This window comes from Myotis yumanensis, unplaced genomic scaffold (assembly GCF_028538775.1).
Source record: "Myotis yumanensis isolate MYYU_CA2020_CCGP unplaced genomic scaffold, mMyoYum1.0.hap1 SCAF_14, whole genome shotgun sequence".
Classification (NCBI taxonomy): domain Eukaryota; kingdom Metazoa; phylum Chordata; class Mammalia; order Chiroptera; family Vespertilionidae; genus Myotis; species Myotis yumanensis.
The window spans coordinates 41,714,289-41,741,431 of NW_027223765.1; the positions used below are offsets into that span (position 1 = coordinate 41,714,289).

General features: G+C 47.8%; 1 protein-coding gene across 2 annotated transcripts in view; it reads left to right on the forward strand.

Annotated features, from left to right (window-relative positions):
* CACNA2D3 (calcium voltage-gated channel auxiliary subunit alpha2delta 3) overlaps positions 1-27,143 on the forward strand; it is an 812,027-nt gene that overhangs the window by 423,893 nt on the left and 360,991 nt on the right. For both annotated transcript variants that reach the window (XM_070390783.1, XM_070390784.1), the window contains exon 11: positions 2,253-2,366. In XM_070390783.1, coding sequence (XP_070246884.1) covers positions 2,253-2,366 — 114 coding nt within the window. The remainder of the gene's footprint in view (positions 1-2,252; positions 2,367-27,143) is intronic.

Sequence of the window (27,143 nt, forward strand, 5' to 3'; positions counted from 1 at the left end):
TCTTATTGGGAGGCCCTTAGAGTGTGCTGAATCTGGGAGTGACTTCTGGAGCTGGACTGCCTGGGATCAAATCTCAGCTATGGCAGTTAGTAGCTGTGTGACCTTGTTAGCTAATGTCTCTGTGCTTCAGTTTCCTTGCCTTGTAAAATGGGGATAATGATAGTACCTACCTCAGAGGCTAGTAAAGGTTAAGTATATACATATAGCCCAGCATATAATGAAATTTAACCTTTGTTGTAGCAAGCAGGTAAGCATGGTACTCTCATCAGATAAATGAAGAAAAGGACACTCTGAAGTAAGAACTCACTCCAGGCACACAGCTTGTAGTGCTGGGATGGGGTTGAGCACTTTCCACTGTCTCGTGATACATCACGCATGTTTCCAGTTGGCTTTGCTCTGTCCCAATGTGGCCACAAGGCAAGTCATTCCATCCATCCATCCATTCATCCATCCATCCACCCACCCATCCATCCATCCATCCACCCACCCACCCACCCACCCACCCATCCATCCACCCACCCACCCACCCACCCACCCATCCACCCACCCACCCACCCATCCATCCATCCATCCATCCATCCATCCATCCATCAATTATAGTCTTCTTTCAAGTTACTACAACTTCAAACTCTACATCAGAATTCTAAGTGCATGGAGTCTGGGCATTAAACTTCAACTTGAATGTTTTATTAGCTCTTTGGTTCACCAGGAGGTAGCAGCCAATCCAAAAGAAGCTTCTATCCCTTCCCAGTTTCATGGTCAACAGTTTGAACATGCTGGGTGTCATTGTATGTACGGTTTTTTAAAAATACGTTTTTATTAATTTCAGAAAGAGGGGGAGAGAGAGAGAAACATCAATGATGAGAGAGGATCATTGATTGACTGCCTCCTGCACACCCCCTAGTGGGGATCAAGCCAGCAACCTGGGCATGTGCACTCAGGAATCAAACTGTGACCTCCTGGTTCATGGGCCAACACTCAACCACTGAGCAAAACCAGCGGGGCTATACACACTGTTGTGTCTCCCCCCCCCCCCGCCCCCCCCCCCGGAATGCCCTACCCCAGACACTCAGTTCCTTCAGAAGTTACTCAAGTGTCACCATCTCAGTGAGGTTTTCCCTGACTACTTTTTCTAAAGGTACCCCTTTTGCATATCCCATTCCTTTTCTCTGTTTTCTTCCCCCCCCCCCCTTAGCATCACCATCATTAAATACACAATATAATTTACTTATTTACTTTGTTTTTCTATGTCTCCCCAGATAGAATATAAACTACACGAGGGAAGGGATTTTTGTATGTTATAGTGCCAGTACTGTGTGGGCTTTTAGTGAATAATTTTTGAATACATGAATAAACTTTATAGTTTATAGTGGATGGAGTTTGATGTGTGAAGGTTAAAGACTTTTTGTGGTTCCCATGCCCTGGCATTGTCACATCATTGTAGGGTTTTTAAAGGACATGGTGTTGCTTGGAATTGCAGCGTGAATGACATTCATTGAGGGAAGTCTTCACTCCTGACTCAAGGAAGGACGGGAAGCTTTGGCAAGCCCAGTCTGGCCTCCCAGCCTACTTCTCACCGAGGCTGGGACTCTTCAATCTTATGTAAAGATGAAAGCTGAGGACATGTAGGGCTCTACACACCAGTGGGCACAATCTTGGAATTTCAGCATGCTACACATGCTAACGTGTATAAACTAGTACAAAATGTTACAAGCTTTCAGCTATATGTTGAAAACAAACCCTAAACCAAGGGTGCTTAAGCTTCTAATCTGAATTGTTGTGATCCTGACTTTATTCCCTATATGTCCAAAACCTCCTTGATCTTATTGTATAGAACAGCTTGTACCCATTAGACCCATTCAAACCAGACTCAGATTTTGAAAGAGATGTTGCCTGGCACACAGTCTGCCGCCCATATCATGTGTCCCTGACGGGCCGTGCCAACTCCTCCGGGCTTGTGTTCTGAGGCTGTCCACACCGGGAGGTGAGAGAAGTTAGATGTGTTCACATCTCACTTCCCACCTTATACCTGGTTTTCAGAAATCTCTTCTGTGGTCTGTATGTCATTCCAAGTTGTCAGAGCGTGACCCCTGATTGGGGAAGGCCTTGTTGAGCAGGTTCTGCGTTGGTGGTGCCCATGCACTCTCCTTCTGAGAGGCTCCCTAAGCCCACAGCTTCTTGCCTCTGAAGTCTCGCAGATACACAGAGCTCTCTGATGAGTTGTTTTATTCTGCACTTACTTCTTTCTGCAGTTCAACCACACGGGACAAGGCAGCATCTGCAGCCAGGCCATCATGCTCATCACCGACGGGGCGGTGGACACCTACGACACGATCTTTGCCAAATACAACTGGCCAGAGCGGAAGGTAAGTGGATGCTGAGCTGGCCACGAAGTGCAGTCCATGCAGAAGCTCTGCTGTGTGGAAACCTCCGGATCGTCCACAGATAAGTGCCCCGTGTAGATTTAATCGCATAATAGCCTCTGGTTTCTCAGCCTTGTGTTTGTTGGTTCACCGCAACAGAACTATGGATTTCCTTGTTCTCAAAATGAAATGTGTTTGGAGGAGAGAAGAGCCCTGTAAAGGCATGTTCAGTGAAAAGATCCGCTGTGACGTATGCTTTGTCCACTTGGGGCAGTTCTTCTCCTTGAACTGCCAGAGTTGCTTGGTGGGTCCACATTCGTGGATGGTGAGGTCAGCCCCAGCGGCCCTGCGGCATCTCCTGTCTGGTTCTTTGTTGCTACAGCTCTTTGTCGAGTCCTCGTGACCACCCAGAAGCTCCTCGCCATCCCTCCCTCCCCCAGTGCTGTTCCCCACGCGTGTCCGAGTATGTTCTCTATTCTAATTACTTCTTTGCTCTCCAGGTTGACATCTATTTATCTGTTGAACCAGCTGCTTGGGTTTCTGTGATGGATATTAATATTTTTGGTGCCTTTTGAGTGCTTTAACCCAGAGGTTCCTCAAGCTATTAGCCATTTTGAATTCGCTGGGGAGAGCTCTTAAGTTATGAATATGCAAACCTTCCTCTACACCAGTGGTCAGCAAACTCATTAGTCAACAAAGCCAAATATCAACAGTACAACGACTGAAATTTCTTTTGAGAGCCAAATTTTTTAAACTTAAACTATATAGGTAAGGTACATTGTTATTAACTTAATTAGGTTACTCCTAAGCTGGCCTTTGCTAAAAACGTCCTCAATCTGATTGAGGTACGTTCTCTGAGGTCGACCTCTTCCAACTCTCCCATCCACACTCGTCTTGTATACTTGTTTCGTCTATCTCCTTGCATTCATCCTCTCTATATGTCCAAACCATCTCAACGTACCTTTCTTAATCCTCGACACTACATCTTCTTTCACTCCACAACATTCCCTAAAATAAACTTAATAAACTTTACTGAAAGTTTTAAGTCAACTTCGCACTGTACGTGCGTGCCTGCACGTGGTATTTTGTGGAAGAGCCACACCCAAGGGGCCAAAGAGGCACATGTGGCTCGAGAGCCGCGGTTTGCCAACCACTGCTCTACACCTACTGAATCAAAACCTCTGAGGTTATGGCCCAGGAATCTGTGTTTTCAGTAAGTTCCTCAAGTGAGCACCAATCAGCAGATGGGCAGCAGGGGATCACTGTCTTACCTAAAGGGTGGCATTTCAGCAGGGAAATGAGGTCACTGGGAGAGGGCACTATCCTGGGGGCATCACAAAATGCTCTCCTACCCCCTGTGCCGACAGCCTCGTTCTGGTGGCCTCTATAGGTGCGTGAGACCATTCAGAACAAGTCCATCCTGCTTGTTCTGCTTTATATGTTTAATTTCTGGGAATTGAACTAATCATGCACATTTGGCAAAAAAAGAAACAGAAGGCAAATGACAACTGTGCTCAGCCGTATCTGGGGAGCAGGGACCCTGGAGGGAGTGTGAGATGTCGGTCCATGTTCCCTCGCTCACTCTTGATCCCCACGTGTCTCTGATAACATTGGCATCTTACCTCACCAGGTGTGAGTCTGATTTTTAAGGGTACAGACCTTTGTACAACCTGGTTCCCAGACGGACAGCACCTCCTTCCCTGGGGCTTACCCTTAGAAACAGCCATCATTTCTGAGGCTGGAGGAAAAGCTAGCTGTGCTGGGCTTACTAAGAGAATGTAGGGCTCCGACACAGCACCTGCCTAACTAATCCAGGAATAAATTTGACTGAACACAACTTCCTCAATAAGCACTGACTTTAGAATCCAATCCTGAATCAGATGATGTTCACTGTTGGACAAGGTGACTCAGATGCTGTATTTCCGGTGACGATTTCCAGGGACAGGTAGAGGCCAGAGTTCATTCCCAATAAGTGTATGTGGCGTGAAAGGAGGAACAGGCTGGGTGGATGTGTACACCTGCAGCACACGGCACAGTACTGGGCACGTGGTTGGTACCTAATGTTCAACCACGGCTAAGTGAGGGCGGCTAAGTGACGGAGCCGGGAGGGAGACCGCAGCACCAGTGAATGTGGATGCAGTCAAATAAGAGGTTCACGGATGCCATGACATCTCACAGCAGGTTGAAGGGTATTTTGACTAATTTAAGACCATCTTAAGTAAAAGAAGAAAGTGAAGGGGCCTTTTAATAACCAGCTCCAGCACCACCAAATGTGTGGTCATATGAGTCTCATGCGCAGAATCACATGAATCCCTCCCGCTGGGTGATACTTGATGGAGAGCAGTTGCCGGAATATCCTATGTAACATCATGGCATTGCTTGCAGAGAGAGGCAGAGGATGAGAGCTGCACGGTCATAATTCTTCAGACAAAACACAAATTTTAACATATCTTTCGAAAGGAACAATATTGACTTTAGGCCAGGTGCTTCCTAGGATTGATTGGAACCAGGGTCCTGGAAATTTCAATGTTGCACAAAAACAATTTCATCTACTTAGAAAGTACTATCAAGCAGAAGCAGATTTCTTTCTGTAGCAAGAGGGTCTTTTTCTATGATTAAAAATTCATAGCAGGACACCTTTCCTTTCTGCTCCTTTCTGGAGAGTTCCATAACATACAAATACACATACATGTACACATACATGTACATATGTACGCATACACATGCATATACACATACAGTCTCTTCTCCATGACTTCTCCATGATGATGCAGGTAATACATGTATATAACACCCTATGTGGTTGCACCCTGTGTTAAAGTGAGATGATGGGAAATGTCTACACAGTCATCTTTCTCTGTTATTTTGAACACTAGGGGCTCAGTGCACGAATTCATGCACCTTGAAAGGAACTGTGGGCCTCAAGGCTGCGGTGGCCACAGGGTCAGGTCTCAGCCCATCCTCCCCGTCCCCGCCTGGCCCCCAGTCCCCTGTCTGCTGGCAGCCACACTCCTGCTGCTGCAGCTCCGATGTGCTGATGGCACTGGCCCCGCTCACCCCAATCACTCGGCTGACGGTGCCAAGTGATTGGGACCAGCACCAGCAGTGGGTGCGAGTGGAGCCAGCACCATCAGCAGGTGTGAGCAGTGGCTGCTGCCCCAATTGCCCCTCAGGAGTAGGGGGAGGTGGAGAAGCCCTCAGGGGCAATCAGGCCAGCAGTCACTGCTCACACCTGCTGATGGCGCCAAGCAAATTTTCAGTAACCACCAGAGGCTCGCCCTGATAACAGCGACCGGTGCCCCGTCTTGGTCTGGTGCCCCCACTCACCTGCTCCACCATCCTGCTGTGGCCAACACCTGCCATATCCCATGCTCTGTTGCCTGCTACTAATGCCTGCCATGTTCCGCACAGGCCCTGTGGTGGCTAGCACACCTTATAGTGACTGGTTTTTAGGTTGTTCTGCCATTCAGTCCATTTGCATATTAGCCTTTTATTATATAGGATTAGCAGAGGGTTGTGTCCTGAGATGGTTGGTAAGCTTCCAGATGACAGAAACAGGAAATGGGTTCAGGAAGAGGAAAGATGACCTTAAGGCTAGAGTCTGATTCCCATGAGAGAGTCTTTCTCAAACTTGAGACAGCGAGTAGCAGAACATCCTGGGGGCTCCTTCCCACAACCCCTGCTTACCCATCACCATCAGTGATTCTGATTCAGTGGGGCCCCCGGGGCCTGAGAGTGAGCATTCCTAACGAGTTCCCCGGGGATGCCTTGGCTGTGGGTGGAGCAGTACCCGTGGGGAACTGCTGCCATAGAGTCCAGGGAATGGGTGCAGTTACTCTGTGGGCTCTGCCACTTTTGCTCCCCTCTGTCAACCTTTACAAGAACCTGTCCCCTCAGTCAGAGCCAGTGCCCAGGTATACGTTCCTTGGCCCATACTTTGCTAAAATATTACCAGTTCCTGATCATCATTTAAAAATCTGGCTGTAGTATATATAATTTTTCTCATAAATGGATACACTTGGCACTTGGGAGCCAACATTCTCCTATGACAAACACACACACACACACACACACACACACACACACAAAGAAAAAACTGGCTGGAGCTGAGAAGTGGCTGCTTCCTTAGATGGCAGATGCATGCTCTGTTTGGCCAAGACCCTCACCGCTCCATCAATTCCTCTGAGCCCACTTCACCCATATGCTTTACATGCCCATAGGGATGCGGTGCTGGTCAGCAGGCACTTGCTGTTTCACAGATGGGGCTTATATCGCCAACCTTGGGGGACTTGTTCCTTTCTCTTGGGCCTGCCCTGAGCTCGCCCCTTTCTGCTCCAGCTGGAGGCCATCTGCCATTGCCTGAACCCTAAACTTCAGACTCACTCAGAATTGTCCTAAGGGAGCTTAGCCTCATGGCCAGGACTTCTGTTGTTCCGGGCCTGTTTTTCATCCTCACTGGCTTGGTGAGTCCTTGAGGACAGGTTTTGTATCTCTGAACAGTCCTACCACCATGCACCATATCCTAATACCCCAGCCCCGCTGAGAAGCGTGGCCTGGCCACCCTAGCATAGTACTGAGATTCTGTCCCCTGGTGTTTACATGCTGTATAATCTCCTCACCTTGATCGTGAGTGACACCTGTGATTTGCTTCTGACCAATAAAATATGGTAAAGGTGAGGGTGTTGCAGATGTAATCAGGCCTCAAGTCAGTAGATTTTGATGTAATCAGGGAGGTTTCATTGAGGCTGGGCTTATTTAATTGCAAACCCTTAAAGAGGGCCTAAACACTCCCTAGTGGGCAGAGACACTCTTCTTGCCAGTTTGATGAAGTGAGTGGCTATTTGGAGAAACCCTGTGACAAGGACCTGAGGGCAGCTTCTGGGACCTGGGGCATCCTCCAGGCGACAGTCACAAAGCTCTGGGCCCTCACTCTTATAGCCACAAGGAGATGTCTCCTGCTGACAATGTATGAGCTTGCCGGCAGCGTCTTTCTTAATGGAAACAGCCCCGTCAGTACCTGGACTGCAACTTTGTGAGGCAGGACCTGAGGGCCCAGCTAAGCTGTGTCCAGACTCCAGACCCAAAGACACTGAGATATCAAATGTGTGTTCATTTAAGCCGTTACTTTTTTGGTAACTTGTTATGCAGCAAAAGAAGCAAGGGAAAGGCAGAAAGGAAAGACAATTACTTATATAGCAATACTGTAAACATCCAAAACCTAATGGCTTAAAATAGCAGTTTATTATTTCTCGCAATTCTGTGCCTTAACTGCGTGGTGAGTTGGCTCCGCATGGTGCCTGGTGTGGTCTCTAGTTCATCTGGGACCGTGGCTGGGCTGCCTCCATTGTGTTCAGCACGTGGTGCCTAACTCTCCAGGACCAGCTGTGAACTTTCTTTCCTCAATATAGTAGCCTGGACTTCTTTACAATACGGTAGCTAGGTTCCCAGAAAGGGAGATGGGGAGGAAGTAGGGAGCAGGCCAGAGTGTTACAGAAAAACCGGACAAGAACCAAACAGCGCTCTGAGAGTTTGGAGTTACACTTTATTCACTGCGGCGGGCTTAGGGAAATGAATCCAAATTCTAAGCAACGCTACAAGCAGAACTTCCCTTTTTATGGAAGAGCCAGCCCTTTGTGCGCTTGCTGGCAGCGGCCTTGAAAACTACACAGTTCTATCAATTAAAAAATACACCTGGCATGGCATTGGGTGTATCTAGTCTCTGGCCTACAAGGTCAGACAGCTAAGTTTATCTCCCCCATTATTCAAGCAGGCTAGAAAGCAAAGTTACTTTTGCAGAATTAGATAGAGGCCATCCAAAGAATAGCAGAGAATTCCAAACAGAAGTTTTACAGAATAGGGGTTTTCCTTCACAAGAGGAGCTCTTGTGGCTATCTACCACCTAACCAGGGCTTTGTGTAAGGCAACTGATTAGTAAATCATTTTAGAATGAGTGGGAAGAAGGAATGCATTGCTGGTAATTTAGCTTTGAATCCATGAAGGCAGCAATTGCTGATGCAATATGTCCCTTGCCAGCATTGTATTTCTGAGTGCAGAAATGAGGAGCTATTTATTCATTTATTGGGTGCCATTTACCTTTGCCTGATATCCATTGGTTTGGGGCTTAATAGCAGCTCTTGTACACTTGGAATAAAATATGCACTTCTCAACATGAAAGGGACTCATTCCAGGACCTGCTCAAGAAATAAAGCTGCCTACATTTAAATTAGAAAAACAGTTATACCTGTCATCTATGTAGTCATTCTTCCAAGTGAACTATAATAATAATAAAAAAAGCTCATGCAGTTATTTATCATTACTTCCCCCAATGTGCAAGGTAGATGGATAGTAAGAAATGGTGAGGAAGGCCCTAGCTGATGTGGCTTGGTTGGCTGGGTGTCGTCCTGAGCACCAAAGGTTGCTGGTTCGATTTTAGGCCACATGCCTAGGTTGTGGGCTTGATCCTCAATAGGGGGCACACTGGAGGCAGCTGGTCCATGTCTCTCTCTCTCTCTCAAAATCATTAAGTATATATATATATATATATATATATATATATATATATATATATATGAAGTGGTAAGTGATTTAAAGAAAGGATTGCACACTAGGCCAAATCTGATCCATTGCCTACTTTGTGTGGCTTATGAGCTATGAATCAAAGGTATTTCCCATTTTTAAGTGGTAAAAATAAAAGAACCTCAAGGAAAATAATATTTCAATATTAATGTGAGAGGTATATAAAATACAAAGTTTACTGTCCATAAATAAAATATTCTTGTAACACAGCCATCCCCATTTGTTTACATGTTGTCTATTGTTGAAGATTTGTGACCGAGACCCTGTGGCCCACAAAGCCTGAAATATTTACTATCTGGCCCTTTAAGAGTATGTTGGCCAACCCCTGATCTAAAGGCATCAACAGGGTGTTGTTGGAAGTCACTGAGATGCCCTCGGAATTGTGTGCATTGGCTGAATTCAAAACGTGGGGGCAGTTTCTCCCGACGTTCCTATAGTTTTTCTCTACTTGAATAACTATACTGGCCACATACTAAATGGTGGGGGGTGGAGCCATGATGGCAGATACTTCTCTTTATGTTATGGGTATGTCTCCTCCATCTGTGGAGCCATTCTTTCAGCTTTTTGAGTCCTTTCTGTCCCTCTCCTTCTCCTTCAGCACTGCCCTCGGAGCTGGGGTACAGTGCACGGTGATGTGGCTACTCGGAAAGCGAGCTGTGGCACCCAGCCTGGGGCTGCCCCCAGTGCCTGGAAGGTGGCATCTTCATAAATGCTCTCCCTAACTGCCCCGGGAGCACTGTTTATGGTGACGTGGCACATGGCAGAGTGTCACGGCTTTCAGGTCACTGGGCCAACAGGGGACACCCTGGAGAGAATCCAACTTCCTCTTTTTCCAGACCCAGGAAAGCAGAGCCCCCCTCCCCCCATACAAATGATATGGAACCCTTGGAACCCCTATCTCAGTGGGGCCAGATGGGCCTACTCATGGGTTTATGACTCTTATTTTGCTTTGCATTATACCAGGACCCTTCTGTGCCTGTTAGATGGCCCTGTGCTGACCTCCTCTATGTGGGTCTGTGATGAGAGACGTAGGCAGCACTGTATTCCCTTTGCTGTACTTTACATCCCATGACTATTTGGTAACTGCCAATTCGGACTTCTTAATCCCTTCACCTTTTTCACCCAGTTCCCCAACCCTCTTCCCCCCAACAGCTATCTGTCTGTTCTCTGTAACTATGAGTCTGTTTTTACTTTGTTTATTAGTTTATTTTGTTTTTTTGGATTCCACATATAAGTGAAATCATACAGTATTTGTCTTTGTCGCCACACACTTGCTAGACTGGCTGTCATCAATAAATCAACAAACAACAAGTGCTGGCGAAGATATGGAGAAAAGGGAACCCTTTTGTACTGTTGGTTTCAGGAATGCAAATTGGTGCAGCCACTATAAAAAACAGTATGGAGGTTTCTCAAAAAATTAAAAATAGAACTGCCTTATGACCCAGTGATTTCACTTCTGAGTATATATTCAAAGAAACCCCAAACACTAATTCGAAAGAATATATGCACCCCTATGTTCATTGTAGTGTTATTTATAATAGCCAAGATATGGAAGCACCCCAAGTGCCCATCAGTAGATGAGTGGATAAAAAAGCTGTGGCACATTTACACAATGGAAGAAGAATGAAATCTTACTACCTGTGAGAGCATGGGTGGACCTAGAGAGTATTATGCTAAGTGAAATAAGTCAGTCAGATCACAGATAACAAGTGAAAGGACCAATGAATTAGAAATCATGGTAAAGCTCCTGAAGGGGACAGCAAGGGCCAGAGACGGAGAATGGGGTGTGAGGGAACCCCCTCTGAGGGGTGAGCAGGTAAGTGAAAGAGCTGGGCCGAGGGGCAGAGGGAACAGCACTTTCAGAGGCCCGAGGAGAAGGTGGGCTTGTGAGGAGCTGGAGGAAGAGCAGGTGGCTGGGTGGGAGTGTCATGGGAAAGGTTGGCAGGACAGCCAGGGGCCAGCTCCTCTGGCCTTTAATGGGCACAGTAAGGAGCTGGGATTGTGATCCAAGGGTAGTGGGAGCCATGGAAGTTTCTTGATCAGGGAGAGGCCTGAGCTGATTGTTTTCAGAAGTTCTCTGACAGCTGCATGGGGGTCAGGCTACCAGGCATGGGCCTGAGCTGTGTCTGCAGTTTGGGTATTGACACGCCTCATCATCATTGATTTCAGTGGGTGGGGACTGGGGGGCGGGTTTCTTTTACTTCCTGTGACTGCTCCCAGGTGGTCCTGGTTCATCCTGCTGCTTTCCTTCCCGGCTCAGTTGGGTGGTGACATGTCTCTGTCTCTCGCTCCCTGACTGAAGTGCCATTTGGGTCTGAAAGTTTGGGGTGAGTTTGTGTCATTGCTGTATTTTTTCCAGGGTGAGAAATCCTAGAGCTGTCTTGGGAAAATGACAGGAACATTCATCTCTCGTGGTCAGTCAGCAGTGTGACAGGAAAAGGCATTTCTGTCACAGTGGTGAGAGCTCACCCGGGCCCCCCTCGCCGCTGAAGGGAGAGTCGCAATGGTTCGCTGTCTCCCAGCATATCTTTAATTACTTCTGTGGGGATAAGACATCCTGTGACTCAGGCGAGAACATGAGGAGACAAGTCAGGAGCGGGGCCCACTGGTGCTTGGCTGCTGCCAGCCACCGAGAAATCAGCTCCTGTCGGGCTCCCGACAGCCGTGGGCACCTCCCGCCACAGCAGCGCGGGTCTCTTCCCCACACCCAGAAAGCACGCAGGGACAGTGCACATTCCCGCGTGCCCCCCGCTGCCCTCCAGGAGATGGATATCAAAGCCACCCTGCAGGGAACTCCCCCCAAACCCAGCCCCACGCTAGGTAGGTGCAGAGACAAACACTTCACTTGCTTTCTCTCATTTCATCCTTAACGCTGCCCAGGGGGACACTCCTGTCACCGTTCTCTTCTTGCAGGGCACAGAACTCCGGCTCAGGGACGTTGTCATTGATCCCACAGCTCTGAGCTGGGGGCTTTGCTCCTTTGCCACGTGGGACTGTCTCCACACCTGTGGTCTCAAACTGAGGGTCTGGCGGTCGGGGGGCGGGGGGGGGGGGGGCGTGGGGGACTGGTAAATAGTGTTTCCTGAATTCCCTTCTCTGCAGATGTGCCCCGGAATCAGCATTGTGATAGGAGGCTCCAGGACCACACTTTGTGAGTCATGAGGGTTTTCATGCCCCTCATGGCCTTGTGGGTGATGACTATTCATCTCAGCTGAGGTGCTCTGGGAAATGCCACTGGGGACAGTGATGTCACCACTGGAGCAGGCAGGGTCCAGGCAGGGCAAAAATCCATCAATTATTTTTTTAAATATTTTTATTGATTTCAGAGAGGATGGGAGAGGGAGAGAGAGAGATAGAAACATCCATGATGAGAGAAAATCACTGATAAACTGCCTCCTATATGCCCCACACTGGGGATTGAGCCTGCAATCGGGCATGTGCCCTGACCGGGAATTGAACCATGACCTCCTTGTTCATAGTTTGATGCTCTAACACTGAAGCATGCCCACAGGGCCCCACCAGTTATTTTAATGAGAGAACTTAATGTTAACCAGAAAGGGCAAAATGAAGTCTAGGGTGACATGGAAGAAGTGACTTCAGGAAATAGCCACCACCCCTGTGGCTGGTCCGGGAGGAGGGCAGGAGAGGGGAAGAAAGGGGAAGCGGTTGTTAAAGTTCAGAGGCTGAGAGGAGAGGACTTAGGGGGCTGGGACCCAGACCTCTGAGGAGGGCGCCCTGGTTGGGAGGCGCTGGGGTCTCTGAGCTCAGGGCAGGGTGCTGTGGGGCTGGGACCTCTAAAAGGGATGAGTGTTGGAAAAATGGCAAAGTGGATTCATTCAGTGCTGCTGGGATGAACTCTCCCTGCTGGGGCAAGTTGCCTGGCTGGGCTGATGGGCTGGGAACAAGAGGCCAGCGACAGCAAGGTAGAGGGAGCAAGTCCCTTCTCCCTCCTCCATCCCTGCAGCCTCCTTCTCATGACCCTGTGGGAAGAGCCTGGCCAGAGCAGTGGGCAAGGCAGAAGTGGGTTGCAGAGTCCAGCCCAGCGGGCCGTAGTTTGCCCACAGCTGGTTTAGATGCTGACAAATCTGTCCCCCTGCTTGTGATGGGGGCTGATTACACACACCTTGCAGTGTTGTTCAGAACAAAAGAGGATGTGCTACCAAGCTCAGTGCTGGCCCCAAAGTGGGGGAAGCACGCAATGCTGTGCCATCAACATTGTCGCCATGATGGCCAACCATTGGCATTGCTAACACTTTTATTTAACGTTACAGTTAAAATGTAGTTGTATGGGCTGAATTCAAGATGGTATAGCAATATATTTTCAGATGCGGAAAATAGAAAGTACTTTTCTTATCCCTGAATCGGGATTCCTCTTATGCGGTGTCTTGGTTGACTTATAAGAAGGTTATTCAGCTGCATTTTAAATCATTTCTAGGCCTTGCCTTTACCTGTTTAATGAATAAATATGTATGCAGTGTCCTTTATACCTACATTTGTAGCGCCGATCAAAATGTGCTGAGATCTGTTCGCCCATTCAGTATCGTTAATTAATGATACATAAGAGCTTGTGTTTCTCAGTTCAGAGGAGCAGCCCATCTGTATTAGTGAAATGCAAAACAGAGATTGAAAAGTAGTGTTGCTTTTATATTAGCATCCCTTACCTGGAGTGGCGGCCAAGGCTCTGACTGCCTGGACCGGGTCCAGACCTGACCGTTTCTGAGCTCTGTGACTTTGGGCAAGTGATTAGATCTTCTTGTGCTTCCTTTCCTCATGTTGGGAATGGGATAGGGGTGGGGACAAGAGCTGTGCTGCCCTCCCAGGGTTGTTGTGGGGGCAGATGAGTAGTGCTCACAGTCTAGCAGGTCCTTGGGGACAGCAGGTGCTCAGTGGATGTCAGTGATGGGGAAGAGACTGTGGCCTGTGGATCCTGGGCCAGGCTTGGTGGATGCATCTGCGCATCCCCCTCAGGCAGCTTGCCTGCTGTGAAACAAGAGCATGGGACTGGGTGCGGCGGGTTTGGGAACACAGGTGGCTGGTTGAGTGGGTTTGGAAGTGCTCAATCCTTTTTATTTCCCTGAGAATATATTTATTTATTTGTTTGTTTATTATGTGGTTAGCTTTATATATTTATTTTTTATTGAGGTAACAGTGGTTAATAACATGTAAGTTTCAGGTATACAACATTATAATTCTACTAGAGGCCTGTTGCACAAATTTGTGCACCAGTGGGGCCCTTCAGGCTGTCCTGTGGAATCAGACTGAAACCGACTCTCTGACATCCCCCGAGGGGTCCTGGATTGCAAGAAGGTGAAGGCCAGGCTGAGGGACCCCACTGGTGCATGATTGGGTCCAGGGAGGGACGCAGGAGGTTGGCCAGCCAGAGAGGGACCGTGGAGGGCTCCAGGGTGTGTTGGCCTGTCTCTCTCTGTCCCGATCGCTGGACCCCAGCAGCAAGCTCACTTATGGGTTGGAGCATCTTTCCCCTGGTGGTCAGTGCATGTCATAGCGAGCAGTTGAGTGGCCTTAGCATATCATTAGCATATTATGCTTTGATTGTTTAAATGGTCAACTGAACGACCAGACACTTAGCATATTAGGCTTTTATTATATAGGATGTCTGTATACAGGACCGTGTGCTAACCACCAGTAGTCTAGTTTCTGTCTGTCACCATATGTTTGGCCCCATACATTTGACCCCATTTACTGGTTTAGCCCTCCCCACCCCTCTTTCCTCCTGGTGCCCACCAGTTTGTTGTGTGTATCTGTGACTCGTTTTTCTCATAAGCAGCCTCGCATTATTTCCTTACCTCAAGTACTCCCTTCATTAACCTCCCCCCCGCAGATGATTTGATGGGAAGCTCCCAGCAGCCGGTCTGTGAGGGACCCTGGACAGGGAACTGGTCTGGCCAAGTAAATGCAGGTCTTTCTCTTCTAAGAGGGGCTCGGCGCCTCCAGCAGCCAGAAACTACCCCTGAAGTTCACCATCTCACCCGTTAAGCTGTGCCCACTTCCCTACAACCCCCTGCAGGATGGGCCAGGGAGGGGACTTAGCAGGGTGCAGAGGAGGGCAGAAAACACGTGCCATCCAGAAAGGCTCCCACTGTGCAGGGAATTTTCCAGTCAACTGTTTCCACCTGTTTCCTTGCCACTTTTCCACCTACATGTGAATTCTGATCAAATCAGATTTCTTCCCAATTCTCAGATTTGTTTATCAGAAGTAGGCACTCCACACAGCAGCCGGGCACTTTGGAAACTACAGGTAAATTGTGCCAATGAATCCCTGAACCTCCTCCATCTCCCCACTTTACGCTGAGGTTAGGCCCAGGTCCCTAGAGAGGCGCACAGACCTGGCCTGGTGGTGTCTGCTCATTGGGACTGTTCTCCACTGCCCGCCCTCGTGCCTTCTGACAACCTGCTGCTCTGACGAGGTCTGCTGCTTCTGCCCCCTTTGCCTGGACACTTTAACCCAGATTTCTACATTGGCTCACTTCACACCTCCTTCATGTCCTTGCTCAGACACCACTTTTCAGTGACACCTACTGTGACCATCGATTTAAAGTTGCTCCCGACCCTGACTGCCAGCATCTTAGCTACTGCTTTCCTTTTAGTGGTAGAGTTTTTTCATCTTGTAACATATTAGATAAACATCACAAGGAAGTAAATTGTTTGTTGTCTCATCCATCGAAAGCATGATGCTATGAGAACAGGGTGCTGGGTCTGTCTTGCCCATTGATGTTCCCCAAGTGCCTATCAAATGCGCATGCTCAGGGAGCCTTCTGAAAGGAAGGGGTGAATGCCACCCAGCACTTTGCCAAGAATCTCATTTGATTCTCTCAGCATTTTTACAGAATCGGAATTCATAGTATGTCTCTTTTATAGGTGAGGAAACTGACTTGAGAGCAGGTTAAGTAACTCTACTCCAAAGTCCTAGCTTTATCCTGCACCCCAGCACGCACCCCATCCTGGCCTGAGGCCTGGGGTGGCAAGAGCCTGCCTAGGGCTCTCCCATCGAGCTTCCTTGGGAAGACAGAGAGTGCCCAGGGGAAAGGCTTCCAGGTAGTGGAATTTCTAGCACCCTGACTATCTAGACAGCAGAGGTGGCATTATCTCTGCAATGCTTATCTTCTCCAGTAGACTCGAGATCATTTCCTATTTGGTTCTCCCCAAAGCTTAGTACTTGACACAGTGCTGGATGCATAGCAGGTGCTCAGGAAACATTGTGGAAGGAGAAAGGAACAAGTAGATTTAGGTCAAGGCAAGGTTTCCACACCCCCTTGCACATCCCTGCAGCCTTGTGTTGTCAGTGCTACATGCACAGAGGAACTGAACTACCCTTTGAACTTGACCCCAATAGCCCAACAGGAAGGATCCCCAGCCCCAAACCTGACCCTGAGCCTTGCACTTCTAGCACTTTGTGTTTGTTTCACAACACTAGGCCTTTATCACAGAGGAACCATTTCTTTTTTAGCTAACTTTGCTGTGGGACAAATCAGCTTTATGCCTCATAAATGAAGCTCCTTCTTCTAGCAGATTTTGGGAAATCGAATATTCTCTGAAGGCTGACTCTTGAATTACCTCCTCCAACACCTGGGATAAAACCTGAGTCTTCCAATGCCAAATGCTGTTGGCCATCAACCTGTTATCCATCCAACTATCTTTACCTTAGTCATTCCCATATAAAATTGAAGGGAGGAGATTTCCAGGGCTTAGTGAACATGATCCATTACTTCAGCCCAGCACCTTGGGACTTTCTCTCAGCACAGAGCCTCCCACAAAAGCCTTCTGCCCCCTCCCAAATTCCATCGTGTAATAAAGATCTTGTCCTGACCTCTTCACTCCTCCGGGATTCCTATCTTGAAAACGAAACAGCTGATGGTGGTGACTAATGGGGCCTCTTTGGGGAGGCACATACGAGCTGCGCGTTGACTGTCCAGCAGGAAGTGGCTGCCCGGCGAGCCTCACTGGAAAGCAAAGAGGCCCATGTGGAAGTCTGTGCTGGACACACACTGAGAGTGAGATGGATGGGGATGGCCACACACCTCCTGCGTCCACGTCAGACCCTAGAAGGAATTTCCAAGGTGCCCTTTGGTTTGGAGAGAGTTAATCTGGCTGGGGCAGCATCTGGTTCCTTTTGGGTCAGAAACCTGAATATTTGGTACTCCCTACCACTGGTTCTATAAATCTGACCCTCAGAACTCATGGACACTTTCAGGCTATTAATATTTGGATCATTATTATTATTTAAAAAAATTACGTGATTTTTTTCTGTGCCTCAATGGGACAGAGATAAAAAGTGATGGTTTTAGAATTTCAAAGACTGTTCTGGTTTAGACTCAGGATGGAAGCATGTCTATGTGAGCCAAAGAGAGACTTTCCAAAATGTGCTTTCTCCTCACAGAATAATTATCTTAACCCTCTTAAGAATACTGATGCTTTCCCTTCCTCTGGACTTAGGAAATGGTCTGTTAGGAGCTCTTCTCATTAACAAATTTCTAGACCCCCCTTCAAAAAAAAAATCCAGGGATTGACAACTGGAGCTCTGACATCAGGGGAAAAGGATGGTTCTTAGTTATGGGCCTCTCTGATTCTGTCTCTTCCAGGCAGAACACTTAAGAATTCCCTTGTTGCTGCCATTCACTGGGGAGTGTTAGACATCTGACATCGAGGTTTCTCCAGGCCCTTAAGAAATTCTTAGAGCAGCAGTTCTCAACCTGTGGGTCACGACCCCTTTGGGGGTCAAATGACCCTTTCACAGGGGTCGCCTAAATACATCCTGCATATCAGATATTTACATTACAATTCATAACAGTAGCAAAATTACAGTTATGAAGTAGCAACAAAAATAATTTTATGGTTGGGGGTCACCACAACATGAGGAACTGTATTAAAGGGTCGTGGCATTAGGAAGGTTGAGAATCACTGTCTTAGAGGAACAGGCATATGGCTCACACAGACATCTCACAGTTTGAAGGTCTGACTTGAGCTTATATATTTAAATATGTTTTTATTGATTTTTAGAAAGAGAAAGGATGAGAGAGAGAGAGAGAGAGAGAGAGAGAGGGAGAGAGAAACATTGATGAAAGAGAAACATAGATCGGCTGCCTCCTGTACACCCCCTACTGGGGATTGAGACCACAGCCCTGGCAAGTGCCCTGACCAGGAATCAAACCTGGGACCTCTTAGTTCATGGGTCAATGCTCAACCATTGAGCCACACCAGCGGGGCTATAGATACTGACACCATCAATTATAGTTTAAAATGAGGTATTCATATTGGGTTTAACTTGATTGTTAACTCTTTACACATTGTCAGTTCCATAAGGTGGATGCCATGTCTTTCTTGGTCACCAATATATGCCCAATACTCTTTGTATTAGCACAGAAATCACATGAGTGAGAGTGTGTGTGCATGTGACTGCAGACTGAACACAGGCCATGTGCTAGCAGGGCTGGAATGACCTTTCAGGTATGGGACTTGAGACCGCCCTCTGAGAGCTTATTTGTGATCCCTGGGAGGTGAGGAGTGATGACCAAAACAAAGATGAGTGTAAAGGGAGTCTAACCGCCCTCCCCCCGACCCCCCCATTCTGATAGACTAAACACTGTGCATGGCATCCTGCAGGGGTTTCAAAGTGCCTGACTCTGAGAGATGTGAGGGTTTAGGAAGTCCTCTTGGATGGGACAGCCTGTTGTTCCATTGGGTGCTATTGGTGGCCTTCTGTGTTCCTCATCCTCCTGCCTCCCTCACTCCTCCAGGTCTGACCCCCCTCCCCCCCGCCCCCCCCCCCCCCCCCCCCCCCGCTCCCTTAGCCTCTGGCCACAGGAGCAGGTGCTGATCTGGTTGCCTGGCCCCAGGGGAGGAGCTGCTGCACTTGCTTCTCTCCTGAAGCCAGTGCTGTGCAGGCTCACGTGGCAGGTGTGCTTGGTGGGATGTGTCCAAGTACGTAGACGACGCAAAAAAGGAAACTGCTTTTCCGAGTTGACGTAGGACAGGAGAAGCAGTGGGGGTATCCCCGAGTCGGACAGTCTTGGTGTGAAGGACGGAGAAGCACAGTGTGATGTCAACTTGGTCTTGAGCTGTGATCTTAAGCCATGCAGTTTCCTCCAAGCTTCTAATTTGTAAAATGGCCTTAGTAATAGTAACTAGTTTTCTTGCAAGAACCACGAGAAAAGGTATGTGGCAGTACCTGTGGTCCACGGAACCAGTGAGTGAAACGGGACAACATTCTTGAGGAAAGAGAAGGGAGTGTATGAGGCAGGATCCCTGCAGAGGCCTAGAAGAAACGTGGGACCTGAGAATGACGAGCATTTGAGAGGAATCCTCCAGGCCTTTCTGGAAGCATCTCTCTCTGCCCTGGCTGGGACCAGATTTCTCATTGACTTAATTTTAAAATGTCACGGTGACTGACCACCATCTGTTGTCCCGTTGCCTGGATGGCCCGCCAGGCCATTGCAGGAAGCGCTGCGGCCTTGGTGACTATGGCGTGTTTTAGGGACAGTGCAAGAACTCCTGTCGTCCTTAACCCCATCTGGGCTGAGGGGCTGGTGTGAGCGAGATGTCCATGCGCTTGTCACCAGGCCTCTTGGAGTTATCTCCGTGGTGACGGGGCCTTCAAGGCGCCGAGGCTTTGATCAACCTGTGGCGGAGGGCTGTGTGCATCCCTTCTTGGATTTCTTCTTTTAAAACACAAAAGGGATCTGGAATTGATCCCAGACAATACATCTGCCTCTTCACTGCACTTCAGAAGGGCAGGATGACAAGAAAGGCGATGAAGACAACTAAATGCATTTATGATTTATGCCCCTGTGATAAATCAATGGATGATTTCTCCCCAAAATGTGGTCACTGCCTGGTAACTCATACCAGCTGACACATCTGTGAGATGCTCAGGGGAACGGGGGCCGAGCCCCTCCTCGCCATGTGCACACCAGGCCTTGAACCCGCACCCCTGGGACAGGGATTTGGACATGAGAGAGACGGGGCCGTCCCACGCGGTCAGGAAGATGGCTGCTCACTGCCCCTTTCCCCCAGGAGCCCAGGTTTTCCTTCCTGCGGCCTGATGGTGCGGTTCTGCTCGGCCTGCCTTGGTTCATCTCCAGCATTCCTCTCTAGACTTGCCTTCATGTGTGGTGAGGGAGAATTTTCCATTCCCTAAAGGTGATTTGATCAGGCCAGAGTCCTCAAAGCAAGTGGGGAGAGTGGAAAATCACATTAACTCTTTCATTAACTCCAGCTGTCTGCGCCCAGTTCAAGATGGCAAGGAGGTTTCGTCTCTGGGGCCAGTTCAGGCCTTCGGAGGTGACTTGGAGCTCTGGCGTGGGAAGGGCTGTGACAGCTCATCTGTCTGGAAGAGGGACAGGCTGTGTATGGCCAGCGAGGAGTGTTTGCCTTGCGCAAGAAGCCAGTGGCGGCCCTTGTGCCACGTGTCCGCCATCCCTTTTCTCCGTGGTTTCTTTGTATCTCAAAGGCCCAGCCTTGCCTTTCTGAACGTGGAAAGCTGTATCTACATCTTCCAAAATATTCTATCATTAGACGTTTTCAAGGATCTATTGAACCATTTTTGGCTGCTTGGCAGTCCCAGCGCAGCTTCCTTCCCCACTATTCTGTTAAAGCATCATCTGAAGTAACGTGGGTTTCGGGGCGGAAAAGTCACATTCATTTTACAAGTTACCTGCAAATGAAACTGCCTGGTTGTGCCTCTTATTTTCCTCCTGTTGAAAAATGTCTTTGTTGCTCCATTTTTGCCTTTCTTTGCAGCAGACTTGAGAAGCTCTCAGGATGCAGTTTAAAGAGTTAGGCAATGTCATTCTCCTTACCTTGCCTTCTGGAAAAAAGCGTCAAAGCCATTGCCTGGGCCTGGTCTGGAAGGCGGGACCCCTGAGGGTGGACAAGGAAGCACAGGTGGATACAGAGGCTGGCGCTCTCTCTGTGAGGCCAGCGAGGTTGCTGAAACTCCTGTCAGAGCAAAAGCTCAGCAAGGAGAGGTGGCTGAGATGAGGTGCTGGCCGCAGGCTGGGGCTTCTTCTGGAACCCCTGATGCTGGGCCCATATCTCCCTGATCCCTGCAGACTATTGTATAGAAAGGAAAAGAGCCAGTCAGTAAAGGTTTCTCGTTTGATGTCGCTGCTGATCCCTCACATTGCCGTTGTCCCAGCCAGAAATAATATACCTGCAGCTGTTTCCATAGGACAACGGGGACGTCTAATAATATATCGGGCTGATCTAAGCTGCCTTTTCTCCAGCGATGCCCCACGGGGAAGATAGATATTCCGAATTCATATTATCTGGTGGTGCTAATCAGAAACCATGGCTGTGGAAATGACTTGTCCTGTTTGCTCCTCTTCTAATAGGAAATCATAAATTAACACAAGCTTGATAGATTCCGCATAAGGCCAGGATGAAGCCCTCACATATTTTGTTGGATGTTACATAATTAGGCGACTTCTCAGAGGAGTTCTAATTATGCCTATGGAATAGGCTCCAGATAATGAAATGCATCCATCTCATTGGCCAGCCGTCTGTCGTTTAGCACTGAGCTCCTAGTCACTCCTCGAGTTCACCTTCAAGCTCAGTGCATGGAGCTTTATTTACAGCCACAGAACTTGGAAATGAAATACAGAGTTATTTTACAATGTACTTCTTTACTTTTTCTAACAAAATCAGTGTTCCTTAGCTTTATGTACTGGTAAATGGCCATGTGTAAAGAAGCTATACGAATCCCAAAGCATAAAGATTCCCCCACAAATGCATTACTAAGGCTCATGGTACCAAAAAACTGCCAGAGATAGGAAGAGAATAATGACAAGGCCAAAGGGAATGAGTTCTTTGACTCTGAATTTCATTATCTGCAGCATTCGTACTTAGTAAGCGTTGGATAGATAGGTGGGTGGGTAAGTAGATGGATGGATGGATGGATGGATAGATGGATGGATGGATAAGTGAGTGGATGGTTGGATAAGAGGGCAGACGTTTACTTAAATGGATGGATGACTAATTGGGAAGGATTGTAGATGAAAGAGAACTAACTCCGGAAAATCTACTTTTGGATGTGTTATTCTGTATTTGATTGTTAGAGAAAATTATGAGGGGAAAAAAGGGACTCCTTTTTAAAAAAATAATTATTTATTTATAAAAGAGAAGATTCTTTAAATTTCGCAATAGACAGCTTTGAGAGGTAACAGTAAAGACGTAGGGAAAGTAGACATGGAGGAAAATAGAAGAAATATCTCTGAGACAGACTAGGTAAGAGATATCCTTACATTCCAATTGCATAAACCACAGGATAAAAATTCATTCTTTATACATAATAAGATAAAAGTATAAATAAGCCTTGGTAACTAAACAGAGTTGGGACAAAGCTCTGTTTGAATTTCCCTGAAATGTAGATTGCTCCATAGCACATCAGTGAATGGAACTCAAGCCAAGAAGAGGCCAGTCGGAGTGAAGTTTATGGAGTGTTTCTGCCTCAGTTTCTACATTTTGTAATGAGGTTGCTTAGTGGGAAGAGGAGACTGCCCATCCTGTTGCTGACTCAGCCACAGGGAAGATGCTGGCTTTTCTCCCTGACTCAAAGCCATCGTGACTCTCTTCTGAGGGCCATAGGCAGCAAAGGCATTTTTGCTGAGTGCTGTGAAGCTATGTCATCTCCAACGTTGTCCCCTGAAATACATTTAGAAAGGAAGGCCTGCAAAGATGTTAAACCAAGTTTTTTTTAAGACAAAAATAAGTCTTGATTTATGACCCATGATGCAGGGAGACTGGGGGGTTACCTGGTGGTGTGAGGGAGCCTGGACCTGCATCATCCCCAGCCCAGTTGGAAATATTTTGTGCCATCAAACACCTTCTGTCTGGCCGAGCACCTGGGGCAGCAGAATCTTTATAAGAACCTGTCCATGTGGTTGGTGGCCGAATTCCAGTGGGACAGCTGTGGGCAGTTCTCTGGCGCTAGGTTTGGATTTTTCTCTTATGAAAAGAGCCTTTTATGAACTCTGCTGACCAAAGGGTTAGTTCGTTCCTGTTTCTAGCAGAAGCATTTCACTGTGGCTTCAGTTTTTGAAGAGCAGGTCCCCTTGTGTTGGTCATTTATCTATATTCTGGCTGGCATAGAATTGCTGCATGAATATTGCTCTAAAGACCCCTGAATTGGATGTGTTCATAAGATGCACACATGAAAAGGAGGCTTCAATGAACTATGTAATGCTGGAATCCTAGAACCCAAAGATTTGAAGATACCTTAAAAGAGTGAACGACATGAATTGGTTTTTAAGACTAAATATGACCTCTGCAGGTCAGTTTTGTTTTGTTTCATGCGAATCGATGCATAATCAGTAACTGCCTTCTAAGGTAGAGGCTGGGAGGAAGCAGCGAGAGTAAGGCCAAATGCCATTGACAGGGAACATGTGATTCCAATGGTTAGATGAGCGTGTTTTTATTTTATTTCTGTTCTTTCAAAAAACAGCATTCCTACTTTCACCTAATGACACAGTGTTGAACCCTGAAAACTGATGTACTGTCTGTTATCAACAGACCACTCCCTGTTGAGTTACAAGAAGAGACAGTCTAGTTTGTGAAATTTTTTGTGATAAATATTTGGGCCATGTATTGAGTCAAAATAGGCATTTCTAAATTTGAGTTTTATATCAACTTGAGATATATAACAAAAAAAAAAAAAAGAAGCAGAATTGACATGAAAAAAGGTATTTTTTTCAAAAATCCAAATGGCTACTTATAGCTCTCTATTATTCAGTGTTTAAGGAAAACTCCTATTTTAAGAACAAATAGCATCAGTAGGCCTCAAGACTCAAGTCCAAAAAAGCAAATCCCCTGAGTGTGGAAGGAATGCTTTAAAAACGTGTAACAAATTAGGTCCAATTAAAAAAAAGTAAGTCGGTCAATCAAACATACAATGCCTTGCGTTCCCACTCTGTTCCTTGCTGAGTCATTAGCATGTGGCTGAGAGAGGAAAGACCCTGGCCTGCCTTTCTCCTTCACACAATAAAACTTCATCAAGTGCAAACAGCCTGGCAGGTCCGGAGGCTGGCATCTGCCAGCAGGGGTGCTGCTAGGATGACTGGTCCAGCTTGCTGGGCACAGAACCAGGAAGTTAATGTGTGGGTAGGCTCTGCATTGTTCGGGAGGCACTCTTGGGCTTCTGCTGTGTAATTACAGTGACAAAGGCTCAGTCACTGTTTACCAGGCTTATCCTCAGGTGTAGAAATGCACTGTGAGCATTCTCTCGGCGTTTGCTTGGCAGTGGGGGGAATTCTTTGTCTTTTTAATTAAAAGCAAAATCATTCTGCTGCTTCTAGGGTTACAAAATAAGTATTTTCACTGCATCGAGTGGCTCTCCAGCTTCCCCTCATACCTGGGCTTTTTCTGGGCCACGCACCACTCTCCGTGCCCCAAGGGCATGCTCTCCATCACTGGATGTTGGGGACAAAGACCTGGAGAAGGACCCACACAATTGATGCAGAGCCAGTCCACCTGTGTGCTTGCTGTGACCACCCTCCTGTGGCCCACAGGCCCTGCTGAGGTCTGGCCTCCAGTCTCCCTCAGGCCTCACCTCACACCTGGGATTTCCTGTGCTGGGGTCCCACTCTCCCTCCCCAGGGGCCATGGCATATGCTGCTTTACCCCTCATGATGCTCCTGTTCCTCACTCAACAACAAACACACCTTTCAAATTTCAGCTCAGGCCTGTTGTCCTGTCCCCTAAGCCCCAGCGGGGTCATATTCTTTTGTCACACATTCCCATGGGACAGCACCCTCTTCTCTGTGCATTAATGTCTGTTTCTTACCTTCTCTTCAGTGGTTTTGTCTTATTGTTTGGCTCCTTTACTAAATACGTGTTCCATGTGACAGAGTCCTGCCCTCTCCACGGGCATGATACCACGCTGTGCTCGGGGCTCTGTGTCCAGAAGGTCCCATGCTGGCCTAATGCTCTGTTAGGTCTTGAAATCCTTAGTACTTTTTGAACAATGTCCCCCCAATTTTATGTTGCACTGGGCCCCCCAAATCATGTAGTCAGTCGTGGGCTGGGGCCATGCCTGCTCCTGTTGGATCTGGAGGACTTGGTCTGGGCTCAAGAAGCCTTCTGTAAATGAGTATTTTGGCGACAAAAGATGATCTCCCATCATTAGGGCATGAAGGATACAGGGCCTAATACCCAATATCAAGTCAGGATGCTATATATTTTCTTGGCAGCTCACTACTTAATCTGATTCTTTTCAGAAAGCTTGGCACGTGCAACCAATATTGAATTTAAGAGACATGCATATTATGATCTAAGAAAAAAAGTTGGTTGTATAAAAGGAAGTATAAAAATGGGCTGGTCTGTTGTTAATTTTTTGTCCTATTTTTAGAACCAAAAGGGTGAAGTTTAGAGAGCAAAAATGCTAATCATCTTGCAAAGCGTGCTGTAATAAGCTGGGGCGAACACTGCCTTGGGGAAAATATTCTCCAAATGGCAGAGGCAGCAGAAGCAGAGGCTGGGGCGCCTCTAGGTAAATATAAGCGCTTTGCCCCGTGCTCCTTCAGGGCCAAGGAAACACTGAGCGAACAGCATGGCCGGCTGGAGCTTCCATCACTTGGTTGGGGAAGCTCGCTCGCTCACATGGAACCTTGGCCGAATGTCTGCCGAGGGGTTCGAGGAAAATGCAAGACTTCACCATTTTGTCCGGCGTGCCCATAAGTTTTCTGTCACTTTCTGAGTTGGACACATTTTCCCCCTCTCCCTTGCCCACCCCAAAGGTGACTGCCGCAGATGGCGGAGTTGGCAGGGTTTTCCAGGCCATGCCGGCACAAGCTGTTAATAAATTAGGTGCACAGAAGTGTGATGGCAAGGCGCTTCCTCCCGGAGTTCACAGGCCTTCCAGAACATTTATGTCTCATTATAGCCGTACAGCAGTTTATGCCCTAATAAATCAGAGAAGCTTTGTGGAGATGGGCTGGACCCTAATGAATCTTTCTGTTGGCGTTTTCCCTTTACAGGCGCAAATAATGGAGCAAAACCGCCCCATCTGGCCACTCTGTAAGGGAGAACACGTAGCGGGAGCTGTTTTCTCGAGCATGACAAAGGTCACTGCAGGTAGCAGGAGTGAGGGGTGGCAGCCAGGGCTGTGAGTGACAAGGTGGAATGAAGCCATTTAGGAGCCTTTATCACTGTGATTACAGGCATTAGCTGAGCTGTCAGGGCCCTGTTCTCCCGCCTGTGATGGGCCCTGGGTCTTCACTGATTTTTCACATTTAATTTCCAGACCTGTTTGCTGTCTGGCAGGCACTGCAAATGGACACACACCCTCAGCGTGGCCTGTGGGCCTATTCACTTTGATTTACGTTCCATTATCTTAATAAGGTGCACTCTCCACTCACTGGGAATGGTTGCCAAGCAGAGTGTGTGTGGGGGGAGGCAGGGGGGGGGGCGGGGGGCGCGGGGAGGGAAGGATCACTTTCTTTCTCTGCCTTCCCTCACCAGTGCAAAGAGATGTGTGATGAAAGCCAAGTAAATATGGAAATTATTATTAATTATGTTTTGATGGACAGAAATGCATTATTCTGGCTAGGAAATCAACTTGTCTCTAGTGGAGGTTTACCAGATGTTAAAAATAAGGAGGAATGTGTGTGTGTGTGCGTGTGTTGGGGTGGGGGTGGGATCATATAAAAACCAGCCTCTAGAAACAAGTGAGAACTTTGTTTTGGATGGTTATGCATTTTCACAAGGGAACCCAGCACCCATTTTAGAAGTCAACAAATATTGATCATTTCCTTTGGACCAGGTAACTGGGTTTTCATTTCACTGGCGGAAAACTTACATCTAATTAAGCCAAGAATCCATCTTGCCTTGCCCTGCTTCTCCATCGCAGCTGGTCTGTGCTCAGCCCTTCCTAGGGCTGTGGAAGCTTGGAGGTGCCCTGACTGCACATTTGTGTCTACAGAGAGGCTGTGGGCGCCTTTGCAGAGAGGAATGTACCCGCTGGGCCTATTCTTTTCTGCAAAGGCTTTCCTGGTGCTTCTTCAGTCATCTCTTTGCTGCTGGGAAGGCAGAGGAGAAGCGAGTTCGGGATTTATCCAGAGTGGCAGGGAGGGCAGAGCTCCTCCCTGAGCCTGGGCTCCTCTCAGGTTTACAGGACTCCTCCCTTCCAGTTTCCCCAGCCGATGGCCAGGTGAGGGTCACAGACTCTGCATGGAAATACAGCTGCGCTGGGCA